At 40.9% G+C, this 13,537-nt stretch overlaps 1 protein-coding gene across 6 annotated transcripts in view; it reads right to left on the bottom strand.

The window, feature by feature from the left end:
* Positions 1-1,739: 1,739 nt before the first annotated feature.
* The window catches only part of ZNF606 (zinc finger protein 606), a 71,110-nt gene continuing 59,312 nt past the window's right edge, over positions 1,740-13,537 (bottom strand). For all 6 annotated transcript variants that reach the window (XM_072825452.1, XM_072826212.1, XM_072823699.1 and 3 more), the window contains one exon: positions 1,740-12,097. In XM_072825452.1, coding sequence (XP_072681553.1) covers positions 10,125-12,097 — 1,973 coding nt within the window. In that variant the 3' untranslated portion in view covers positions 1,740-10,124. The remainder of the gene's footprint in view (positions 12,098-13,537) is intronic.

The raw sequence follows: 13,537 nt of genomic DNA, 5'->3' as shown, positions 1-13,537 counted from the left end.
CACCATTAAAATGTTTGTATGTTTACAAAACAGTATTCCCCCCTTTATGTGCCCTATGTACGGCTGGTATACAAGCAGAACTATTGTTCCAATATCTGCAAACTGTCCCCAGGCTACTCCTCGCAGGGACGCCGAGGGGCCCATCTGGGAGCTGTTTTTGTTTTTATAGATCTTATTTATTTATTCATGAAAACAAAGAGAAAGAGGCAGAGACGTAGAGGGAGAAGCAGGCTTTTCTCAGGGAACCCGATTGTGGGACTCAATCCCGCACCCGGGATCACGCCCTGAGCGGAAGGCAGACGCTCAACCGCTGAGAAACCCAGGCGTCCCTCAACTGTGAACTTTAAACGCGGCCCACCAGCCAGAGAATTTTCCCGCCACCCCGTGATCACTCCCACTGGGCTGGGAGAGAACCGCAGAGAGCTCTTGCCCAGGAGGCAGCGGACCTAGGGGAGAAGGAAGAGGTCGGCTCCCGGCGCGCTTCCCAGAAGCGGACCCGGACCCGGTGTCTCCACGGCCTGTATTGGCGGAAGTCCCAGAAGGCCCTGCGGCCTGGCAGCCGTCTCCGAGGTTAACGAAATCTGCGGCCCGCGGGTGGCCTGTGGGGAGGTGGACGCGGGTGGGCGCCTGAATTACCCTCCTGGTAGAGGGGCTGCGGGAAGAGTGAGGGCAAAGTCGCAGGCGTGAAGGCAGGCGTGGTTCCGGGAGCGGCGCGGAGGCCGAGGGCTTCAACGATGCTATTTGGCTGCTGGCGCTGGTATGAGGGAAACGCGCATCAGGCGGTGGGGTTGTCTGCTCCGAGCTCCCTCGATCTTCAGCTCCCCGGAGGCAGAACTAACTGGGGAGAAACACCCGGCCCTCCTTGCAAGGATGGGGCCGGCCCCTGCGGCCTCTCCCTGCCCCCGCGGTCCTCTGGTTGCCTTAGCGTTTTGCTTCAGGTTGAGAGTTGGTCTTTTGCTGTACTGGCGCTTCTCTTGATCGTCAGTACTTTTGCCATGATGTGGTTGATTTGTGGGCCTTGAGTGCAGGACCTTGTCTACGACGCCTGGGTGGCTCAGCGGCTGAGCATCTGCTTTCGGCTCAGGGCATAATCCTGGTCCGGGAATCGAGTCCTGCGTAGGGCTCCCTGAGGGCAGCCTGCTTCTCCCTCTCTGTCTCTGCCTCTCTCTCTGTATGTCTCTTGAATAAATAACATCTTAAAAAAAAAAAAAGGCTTTTGTCTGAAGGTATAACATTGTCTGAATCAGCAGACAGAAGTGTTCATCGCTTCACAACCTCTGCACCTCCTTGGCCGGAGCCTCCGTACCTCCACGCTTCTCTTTCCGCCAGGCCATTTTCTCCGTTAGTCCATTACCCCCACAATGGCCAGAGAGGTCTTTGTACACACAAAAGCCTTCTGTCCTTCCTGGTTGAAGCTGCTTGAGGGTTCCCAAAGCCCGTACAATAGCCTTCCGATATAGAAACGCCGCTTTCATGCATGGTTTCTGATATCAATGTACTGAAAATGAAGATGTCCAAGGATGTTTGTGAGTAACTGAGCTATTTATACCATTACCTTACATGTATTACACCTCTTAGCACCTCCCGACAGTGTTAAGGCACTGGAAGGTCCACTTAAGCCATGTGGCAGTTTACACCAAGTTCCAAAGGAATAAGCTCACAGCCTCCCAGTCCAGCTGGTTTACTCCCTGGAAAATGATAACATCCAGTAAATAAACCAGAACAAGTACAGCGCCAAGGAAGTTATTAAGCCTCAAGCTTTATTTTTCCAATTATTCAAAATCCAGAACAGTCTTACCCATTATTACCTCTGTATGCTCTAACAAATCCATGCCCCAAAGTTCTTCCATTTGGCCTGGGTTGTCTTCCCTAGACTCTGTTAGGACCCTTCCATTGTCATAATAATATGGGAAGATGTTCAGAGTCTGAGTTTGGGAATCACCCTAATGCTGATTTGGCCTTTAGTTCAACAGACATCTGTTGAAAACTTGCTGTGTGCTAGACACTGTTCCAGGTCCTGGAGACAGAACACTGAACAAGTGAAAAACCATGTCTTGTTGAAGTTTGTATCTAGTAAGAGTGATAAAGGCAATAAAAAGAGACATAACAAGTTGGTTATATTGCATGCTTAAAGTTGGTAGGGGTTACAAATATATAGACCAGAAGAGTAGAGTAGGGTAAGAGAATCCAGAATAAGAGGGTTCTACCACTTTATTTTATTTTAAATTTTATTTATTCATGAGAGACAGAGAGGCAGAGACATAGGCAGAGAGAGAAGCAGGCTCCATGCAGGGAGCCTGATGTGGGACTCGGTCCTGGGACTCCAGGATCATGCACACCCTGGGCCAAAGGCAGACGCTCAACTGCTGAGCTCACCCAGGCCTCCTAAGGCTTTGCAATTTTAAATAGAACCCCTTGGCCTTGGATTTGCCTGTGCTGTGTCCTGCTCCTATGGAGAAGCTGAGAGAATAAGGGGAGGTATAATGGGCTATGGTCTCTAGTACCTTTCCATAGACTTCATGTTAAGACAATCTATTCAAAGTTTCACAAATCAAATTCCAATTCTGGTCTCTACAAGCCCTATAGGCACCTACATGAGATTAAACCCAGATATAACTTAAGAGGCAAAAGATCAGGGAATATCAGAAATGCTAGAAAGACCTAGATTGATACCTGGTTTGAATGAGTATGTTGGGTTGTATGACTAGAGCAGGAGATAGATAGCTGAGCTGTAAGAATCAAACAAAAGGAACTTCTGGAGTTTGCTCTTGCTTCTTTCCTGTTTGCATTGGAACAGTATCTGTGCCCACAGCTGCAGTAACCAAGCCTCTGATCCAGGCTTCCTGTGGAGCAAAATCAAGGCAAGGCAGTAGCCTGTTCTTATGAGTAGCTGAGAAGCAGGCACAGACCACATTATCTCAGGCAAATGTTTCTCCACCCTGCCTCCTCAAAGCTCTGGGATGGCTCTGGGATCACATTCCAAGGAGTTCTCTCATGAAGGTAAGGAGTCATTGTCTAGCTTTCTGATGACTCAGCCTCCCCTCTTAGGATCCATTCATCCTGAACTATTTATAGGAACCAGAATCTGATCCCATCACATGAATGCATAACAACCGACAGAACAGCCAGTGACCCCAAAGGAAACACACTTACTGGCGAAGGTAATAAGCAATTTTCTGAACATAACAATTTCAAGAGAAAACACACAATGCATTACAGCTTCCATCAGAAATAGAACAGATGGGATCCCTGGGTGGCGCAGCGGTTTGGCGCCTGCCTTTGGCCCAGGGCGTGATCCTGGAGACCCGGGATCAAATCCCACATTGGGCTCCCAGTGCATGGAGCCTGCTTCTCCCTCTGCCTATGTCTCTGCCTCTCTCTCTTTCTCTCTCTGTGACTATCATAAATAAATAAAAATTAAAAAAAAAAGAAATAGAACAGATGGACCAAAATTTTAAGTTAGTCTACTAAATATATTTAAAGAGGTAAGGCATGGTATTGCAATAGGAAGTGAGAATATTAACACATAAAAAGGGACCAAGTATAAATATTAGGTATGTAAACAATTGCTGAAATGAAGACACAGTAGAGGAAATAGCAAAATGGATAGCTAATAAAGAAATTGTCAAAAAAATAAAAAATAAAAAGAATAAATAAATAAAAATAAAATAAAATTATCAGCTAATAGCAAACTGAAAGAGCAAATTGAGGAAATGTCCAGAAAAAAATAAGAAAGGAAATGGAATTAGGAAACATAGAAGAAAACCTAAGAAATAAGGACAACAAACATTGTGTGCTAACATTTGAATAACAGAAATCCTAAAAGAGAAACTCTTTAAATGAAAAGGATGGAGTATTTAAAAACAAAAAACATAAATTTCCAGTGTTTTGCACATGTCCCAGAATGTCACTCAAAAATTGTTACTATACTATGACATATTATAAAATTTTATATTTGTATATTTTTGTCTAATATTATTATACTTACTATCATAGTTTACCTTCTTTTTACTACAGATGTAACACCATTTCTGTGTAAGGCTACTCAAGATAAAATCAGAAACATAGTAACTTGGGGCACCTGGGTGACTCAGTGGTTGAGCATCTGCCTTTGGGTAGGCTGTGATACCAGGGTCCTGGGATTGAGTCCCGCATCAGGCTCCCCATGCCGGCTTCTCCCTCTGCCTATGTCTCTGCCTCTCTCAAGAAAAAATAAATAAAATATTAAAAAAAAAGAAACATAGGCATTTGACCTTGGAAAGAACTATAACCTTTGTCAGATTTGACTATCCATGGAATGAACTATTACTATATTATAGTTCTTTCTTCTCCTTCTCCTTCTTTTAGTCATAAGTGAGAAGAGTTAGTTACTCCTTGGTAAACCAGGAAAATACAAAAGAGGGAAGTAAGTGTTAAAAGCTTAGAAAGGAAATACAAAGGCATGGAATCAGAAGATGGATTTGTGTGGGGATACTTGGTTTCCAAAGAAGTGTGCTAGAGCTGATGAGCAGAGCACCCTGGTAGATTAGTGACATGAATGGGTATAACTGACTGTCTCTGTACATAACTGTCAAGGACATATAAAAAGAACAGCGAGGGCAGCCCTGGTGGCCCAGCGGTTTAGCACTGCCTTTGGCCCAGGGTGTGATCCTATAGACCCGGGATCAAGTCCTGTGTCAGGCTCCCTGTGGGGAGCCTGCTTCTCCCTCTGCCTGTGTCTCTGCCTCTTTCTCTGTGTGTGTCTGTCATTAATAAATAAATTAAAAAAAAAAAAGAACAGTGAAATTCAGAAAAACAAAGCCCACTTTGTGGTATGTGGCTAGAAGAGTCTTTTTTTAAATAAGGATTTTTAAAATTTTTATTTATTTGACAGAGAGAGAAATCATGAGTGTGGAGAGGGAGAGGGAGAAGCATAAGCAGACTCTTCACTAAACAGGGTACTTGACATCATCCCAGGGCCCTGGGATCATGACCTGAACCAAAGCGAGGCTTAACCAATTGAACCATCCAGGTGCCCCAGAAGTGTCTTAATCAAGGTTTAACAGAAATCCAGGCAGAAAGAGCCTGAAACCTATGGACTGGCAGGGCTTGTTCCTTGTTCTCTATATTTACCAATCCTTATAAAGCCTCACTACCATCATTCTGCTTCTTTCATTTCTGTTACCATTTGCCACTGACACAAAAGCATTGGTCTCAGATTTAAGCATATCACAGGCCTTTAAAAATTGTTCTCTCATCTCTTATGATGCTCTTCTCAATTCCTATTTTCTTTTCCTTATCTTATCCTCCTTGTGCAAAAATGTTTTGTTGTTCCTGATCTTTTAAAAAATGTATACTATCATAAAAAAGAGAAATTTCCCAGAATATTAAACATTAACGACATCAGATTAAAAGATCCACAGTGTCTTATTAACTTAAACATATACTTAACACAAAACACAACTATTCTAAGCCTAGGTTTTTACACAACATAAATGAAAACTTGCATATACAAAAGCTTTGTAGATGAATGTCTATAGCAATTATATTTACAATAGCCAATAATTGAAAACAACTTAATGTTCATCAACAGGTAAATAGAATAAGTAATGGTAGCACATCCACATAATGGAATTCAACTCAAAAAAAAAAAAAAGAGAGAGGGGGAGAGAGAAAGAGAAGAGAGAAGAGCGAGAGGATTAAGCTACCAATACATGCTATAACATGGATGAGCCTCAAAAAAACCTCCATTATGTTGAGCAAAAAATTCTGGACACAAAGGTTAAGTATATGAAGAATACGGCGTGATTCCATTTATACAAAAAAGCCTAAAAGAGAATTCTAATATGTAGTGATAGAGCAGAGAAGTGGTTGCTCAGGGCTTGGGGGTGTGGGGTAGGGTGGGAATGAACTGTAGAGACGTGAAGGAACTTTTTGGAAAAGTGAAAATACTGTTTTGGTTGTAGTAGTGGTTATGAGGGCTTAGACATTTTCAACACTCATCAAACTGTAGCCGTAAAAGTAAAGTCATCAGCATACCAGTGGTATTTGAAGCCTCAAGACTGGACAAGACCATCAAGGGTGTAAACAGTAGGAAACAGGGCACCCTTAATGTCCTAACATTAAGAGGTAAGGAAAGTGGGGAGGAAACAGCCAAGGGGCCTGAAATAAAGAATGTCCCAGAATCAGGAGGGAAGTCCTCCTGAAAGCCAGCTGAAAAATATTTGTTTTGTTTTTTGGATTTTATTTATTCATGAGAGACACACAAAGAAAAGTAAGTTCCCTGCAGGGAGACCAATGTGGGATTCGATTCTAGGACCCTGGGATCACGACCTGAGTCAAAGGCAGACGCTCAACCACTATATCACCCAGGCATCCCTGAAAAACATGTTTTAAGGAGGAAATGATCTATTATCTATAATGCTATATCAAGGAAGGCAAAAACAATTGACCACTAGGTTTAGCAATGTGGAGGACATCTGGCATTGAGGTAGGTTTGGAGAAGGTTCAAGAAAGATTGGAAAGGAAGTAGAGACAGCAAGAACAGACAACTTTTGAGAAATTTTGCTTTCTACAACGAGGCAGAGAAATTATGCAGGAGCTAGAAGGGGATGTGGTATCAAGGGGTTTTCTTTTTTAAAAGCATGTTTGCATGTTGGAATAATCCAGTATGTAGGGAAAACCTGAAGACACAAGAGAGGGGAAACTTGCTATAACAATGCCCTTGAGCAGTATGGAGGAGACAGGCTCTAGGGCCAACCCAATCAGTTCGTATATAGGTACCAGTGGGAATGCATGGACACTGTGGAAGGTGGGTCGATGTTATGGCAGGATTCTGATTGCTTCTGTTCTCTCGGGGAAATAAGAAGCAAAGTCATCTGCTGGCAGTGAGCATGAGGGAAGGTTAAATCAAGGGGCTATTGGAATCTTGATACTAAATAGCCAACCAGCTTAAAAAAGAGATAGTGGAGGTGTTCCAGTCACTAGTAATGGTATAGTCCTAGGGATGACAATGGGAGTGAAGAGTGGTTTACAAAACCATGAGCACAGTGGTCAAAGAACTGTGGGATCACTTAGATGGATGATGGAATCAGGAAGTATTATGATGGAAGTGGTTCTAGATGCAGTAAAGCAGGTGCTGAAATCTTTGATATGCAGACCCCGAATAGCTGACTGCAATGAAGGAATCAAGAGTGACGGTCTCATGTCCCAAGAGTCAGAGGTAAGTTTTAGAGAAAAGGGAGGAACAATCTAGAAGCAGCAAATGAGAAAAGTGGGAGGGAAAGGAGCCACCCCCTGGCACTATTGTAAGAGACACTGTGCATAGGGGAGACCCAAGCTTCAACCACAACAGGAAGGTGAAAGGGGAGAGCTCATGGACAAATTAAGAATTCCAACTGGCCCCAGCAGAAGGTTCCAGAGTTCGGGAGGAGTTGAAGATGTGGTCAAAAGGGCAATGAACTGGGATGCCTGGGTGGCTCAGTGGCTGAGTGTCTGCATTCGGCTCAGGGTGTAATCCTGGAGTCTCGGAATCGGGTCCCACATCAGGCTCCCTACATAGAGCCTGCTTCTCCCTCTGCCTGTCTCTGCCTCTCTTGGTGTCTCTCATGAATAAATAAAATATTAAAAAAGGGGGGAGGGGCAATGAACTGAGCCACACATGGGTTAGAATAAGGGAGGTGAGGGGGCTGGGAGTCCTGAACATCTAAGGCACACTCTGCATGTAAGGCTGTGTTTTAAGTGGTAGGGATGTAGGGGGTCCTTTCAGGAGGAAGCAGAAGTCTGGGACTTTCTCTTGACTTGTGATGTAGGCTGGGCCAGAAGAGGCACTTTTAGAAATTATTTTTTAAAAGATACTAAGCTGGGTAATATATAATAACTTGTCAGGATGTTTATATAATATTGTATATGAATTATGAGATCCTTTCGAGTCCCTAAATCAGAGAAACTGGATTTGCTCAAAGTGTATTACATTGGGTACTGGAATACTATACCCATATAGCTACAGTATGACTTGATACGTAGTGCTTTCTCTTAATAGAGATGTTGCTAATTCTATTCTCTCTAAAGCTCTTTGCACAAATCTTTATCTTATCTCTTTATCTTTGCACAAATCACATGAGAATTCTATTCAGTTAATTTACTCCTGCAACATTTATTGGGTGACCACTATGTATTGAACTCTGAAAGGTATGGAATCAGACGTACATAATTATATGAGTTCCAGCTACAGGAATCAGATGGTGAGCACTGCCTCCCCACACCGCTAGGCCACTTTCTCAACTAACGGGGAATCATGGACCCTACAAGAACCAGATGAACCTTTTGTATCCTAGATTTCTAACCAATATCCTTGAAGCATATCCAAGGATTGTTGACTCTTAGTTATAGCCCTACTTTAGGGGAAATACAGGAAATATTTGTGAACTGGAGAGAAGCCACTTAAAACCCTCTTAGGTATCTTGCCTTTCAACTAGGAGCATTCAGAGCATTCGCTCTGATGAATTGGTGAGCTCCCTTCCCTTCTGAAGCCCCCCTACTATCAAACAATCTTCTCATGTAGAGAAGATAAAGCATAAACACTGAATTTGAGGGAGACCTTGAGAAATAGTGCTCCCATGTGCAGTAGTGTCTCTTGTTCTGTCCTATGAAGGCCAGTCTAAACCCATCAAGGGGCATTCCTCAGCATTGCCCAAATGTCCATTGAGTCTTCCAGCCATTGCTGTGCTGTAATCCTCAGGGTTATGGGTAGTGAAATCCTAGGGAACCCAGGTCCCAGAAAATGCAGTGATTCTGAATGTCCAATCCAGATTTCATATTCCAAAGGGAGGAGCTCTCATGTTACCAGAAATCATTCAGGATAGAGAGCCAGGTAATTTTATTTCTCATTGTTTAGGAATTTATGGACTTTTATTATTAAATATCTACTATGGAAAACTCAACAAAAGGGAAAAAATACGGGAAAAAAATCACTTGAGAGGCAGCATAACATAGTAGTTAAAAACATGACTCTGGAGCCAAACAATCTCAGTTCCATTTCTTAATAACTGTGTGTCCTTAGGTAGGCCTCTCAACATCTCTGCCCCAGTTTCTCCATTTGTAAAACTGGGATAATAATGGTACCTATCTCATAGAATTAAGGAAACTGAACAAGTTAATATTTGAAAAGCATTTAAAACAAAGCCTAGCACATAATAAGTGCTGTATGTGTTTGTAAAACTTTTTTAAAAAATTAAATTAACCAGGTTAATTTCTCCATGGGTCCTTCCAGTCTTAATCTGTATACATTTCTTAGAGGTTATAATTATAGATATATATGTACACTTTTGTCCTTTTCATTCCTTAACATTATGTATACTGATGCAGTGTCCACATTATAACTTATAGTGATTGCCTAACACAAATTACAAATGAATTTTCCAACAATGCAACCATGAGTAAACCATGGACACTGACACATTGGGTCATAAACTGTCACCTCTTGTTCCAACTTCAGTCTCATACTTCTAGGTAATTATCTTTCCACCATTAGTAATCTCATTTACTAATCTTTTCTAAGGTTAATCTTGATCAACAGTAAATATCCCACTTAATACTATTTTTTTCTTAAATTCAGATTTATAGTATTTCATATTCTATTCCTTAAAGGGCACCCACATCCTCCCTCTAAAACAGCAAAATCTGTATTTCCACAACTATGCAAAAGATGTTACTATAAATCTTCCCATCCATTTTTCCAGCTTGATGCAAAACAGTATATTTTCAGTTGAAAAGACTTTTCCCAGAACAAGGTTTTCCCCTTAACAATGCACTTTGATCCACAAATAGTTGAGATCTCTTACTAAAAGAAGTCTCATTCCCTACATTCATGTTCCATAAGTAGGACTCCTGGTGGAGAATTATGAGAGTTTGGAGTTTTCTTCACTCTAATTATCTGATGTTAAATAAAGGCTACATAACTGCTGAAAGCTTTTCCCAGTCTTTCCATTCACAGGTTTCTTCTAAGCAGATATTTTCTATCAAATAAAAGAGGAGTTTTCCTGAATTCTTACTAAAAAATTTCCTCTCTTGATTTATAGGGATTTTTTTTTCCTTTTTCAAAGTGTTACTAAATGTACAAAAAAAGAAAAATCTATCAATTCAATTCACAGTTTCTCTTCACTATGATTTCTCTGATGTTGAAGTAGGGCTGAGTGACCACTAAAGGCTTTTCCACAGTCATTGCATATAAAGCGTTTCTCTCCACTATGCATTCTCTGATGAATAATAAGAGAAGAATTCTTACAGAAAGCTTTCTCACAATGATTGCATTTGTATGGTTTTTCTCCAGTATGGTTTCTTAGATGTACAATTAGGGAAGAACTCTCATTAAATGCCTTCCCACATTCATTACATCTATATGGTTTCTCTCCAGTATGAGTTCTCCGATGCGCAATAAGGTGAGAGCTACAGTTAAAGGATCTTTCACATTGATTACATTTATAGGGTTTCTCACCAGTGTGAATTCTCCGATGAGCAACAAGGTGACAGCTCTGGCTGAAGGATTTTCCACATTTATTACACTCATAGGGCTTTTCTCCAGTATGAGTCCTTTGATGTCTAACAAGGTGAGCCATCTGGCTGCAGGATTTTCCACATTTATTACATTCATAAGGCTTGATTCCAGAATGAATTATTTCATGTTTAGTAAGGGCTGAGCGTTCTCTGAATGCTTTGCCACATTCCTGACAGTTGTAGGGTTTTTCACCTGTGTGAGTTCTCTGATGGGCAATAAGATGGGAGCTCCAGCTAAAGGATTTTCCACATTCCGTACATTTATATGGTTTTGCTCCAGAGTGAGTTCTTTCATGCTTACTAAGGGCTGAGTAATCCCTGAAAGCTTTTTCACATTCATCACATTTAAAGGGCTTCTCTCCAGTATGCATTCTCATATGGGCAATAAGATGGGAGCTCCAGCTGAAAGACTTCCCACATTCAGTACATTCAAAAGGTTTCTCTCCAGTATGAGTTCTCTGATGTCCAATAAGATGGGAGTTCCAGTTGAAAGATTTCCCACATTCATTACATACATAAGGTTTTTCTCCTGTATGAATTCTTTTATGTACAATAAGATGAGAATTCCAGCTGAAGGCTTTTCCACATTTGTTACATTCGTAGGGCTTTATTCCAGTGTGAGTCCGTTCATGTTTAGTAAGGGCTGAACGATTCCTAAACACTTTTCCACATTTATCACATTCATAGGGTTTCTCTCCAGTATGAGTTTTCTTATGCTGGATAAGGTAAGAGCTCCAGATGAAAGATGTCCCACATTCATTATATTCATAGGGTTTCTCTGAGGTGTAAGTGCTTGTATGTTGAGTAAGGAATGAATCATACCCAAAGACTTTCTCCCATTCATTGTATTTATATGCTTTCTCTACAGTACCAATTTTTTGATGTTCCATAAATGATGAGAAATAAAAGATATTCTCATATTCTTTGTAATCATACTGGTTTTCTCCAATATGAAGTCGTGGATGTTCATTAAATGAAGGGCTCTGGTTAAAGATTTGATGGCATTCCTTATATTCATAGAGTTTTTCTCCTGTATGCATTCCCTTATGATCACCAAAATGTAGAAAATGATTGAAAGATTTAACAGCATCTGCACACTTGAGAAGATTATCTTCAGTTTGGATCCTTTCAGGCTGAATAGGTTGTATGGATTGGTGGAAGGCTTTGTCATAATCATGACTTCCACAGGTAATCTTATCTGCATACATTATTGAATTACACTGCCAGCTTTCAGCATTTGTATCAGGCTTATAGAAATGTTCTATTTGAGAAACTCTCTGAGATGGAACAAAATTTAAGTTCTGGCTACACTCTGCTCCAAGTTCACAGAATTCAGAACCTCTTTGAGAGAGTACTTGCTTTTGCATGAAGAACATTTGCCTCATAGCTGTACTCTGGTTCATGTGATACATTTCTAATTGGTCTTTACATCCCAAGACTTCTAACCTGGAGAACCAAGGATCATCCCATATGTATCTTTCCAACTTCATCCTATGGGATTGTTCTTCTTCAAAAATGCTTTGGGTTGGGATCAATGCTTTGCTTTCAAGATTTCTCATCCATTCTGAAATAATCAGAAAAAAGAGCAATGAGAGCAGAAAAAAAAACTTCTAGGAAGAACAAAGTGAAAAAATGAGATTTATTGTCCATATTATTGAAAAGGCAAATGTGAATTTATTTTCAAAAATATTTGTAACACAACGATCACAACAGGGAAAAGGAGAATAGTGAAAAGTAAACAAACAAAAAGAATGTTAACCAGAATAAGTGTGTACTGGAAACCAATAAAAACCATTTAGGGGTATTTTCTCATGGAAAGAAGACCAGAATAAGGATGTGCAATAAAGAGTTAACTGCATGCCTGAATTGCTCAAACTTTGCACATTCCCACAAAGGCCTGTTTCATGACCAGCCTTCGGCCAACTACTAGGAATTTAGGTCTTGAAATGGTCTAAGAGTGTTTTGTGTGCTTGAGACGTTAAAGCCCACTGTCTCCATATCTCTAAACAGTCTATACAAATGTCATTTATGGTGAACATCTGCTTTCCTTTCTGGGGATCTGGAGGTTCAGTGATTGCAGTCAGTTATGCAGGAACTGTGAACCCAAATATCCTATCCCTAACTAACACCCTGGACTCCTAGGCTCAGGCAAGCTTCCCTAAAGATGACACTTCATACATGTAGTCTCAACTCACTGCTGCAGGAATTAAATGTATCCTTTGCAACTTCAACTGGGAATGACTATTCCAAGTTTACACGTGGTTTCCTCTGGACTTGCTTCAGGTGCCTTTTCCCTTTGCTGACATGCTTTGTATCCTTTCACTGTAATAAACCATTACCCTGAGTATAATGATTTTTGAGTCTTTTGAGTCCTTTTAGGGAATCACTGAACCTAAGGGTAGTCTGGGGGATCCCTGACAAAAGGACACAATGGATACTATTAAGGTGAAAAAGTGTAAGAAATAACTTGGTTAAAAAATAAATAAGCAACCAGGCCTTTAACTAATGTTCAAATGATTAAAGTGTCCTAATTCATTTCTATGTTATAATATCCTCCCCTATTTTGACAGTTGCCCCAGAAAAGGAGAGGGAGGGGTTAAGAGAAAGTATCACCAACAAAAGTTTCAAGCAAGGATGTTATCTATAATAGACTATCACACTGTTTCCTATTTAGTTCAGTCAATGACACAAAATTCATCAGCCCAAAGTCACCATGCTTTAAGGATATTCCTATAGTTACAATTCTAACAACTACAGAATCATTTGTAGGAAAATGACACAAGAGATAGACTTGAAAGGCAATGTATTATGATGAAAACAAGAGAGTTATAGCCTGATATAATGTGACTAATGCTGGCTCTGCACTATCCTTAGGGGACATTTCCAATGATTCCATGAGATTGTGAATCCAGTGAAATGTCTGGCTAATTCAGTATAAGGAAGCCACCCATCATCACTGCTGAGGAATCAATCCTCCAACAACTGAGGGGGTCTGTATTACTTT

This window comes from Canis lupus, chromosome 1, assembly GCF_048164855.1.
Source record: "Canis lupus baileyi chromosome 1, mCanLup2.hap1, whole genome shotgun sequence".
Classification (NCBI taxonomy): Eukaryota; Metazoa; Chordata; class Mammalia; order Carnivora; family Canidae; genus Canis; species Canis lupus.
Note: the sequence above shows the minus strand (reverse complement) of the source record. Positions and strands in the feature narration are given on the sequence as shown.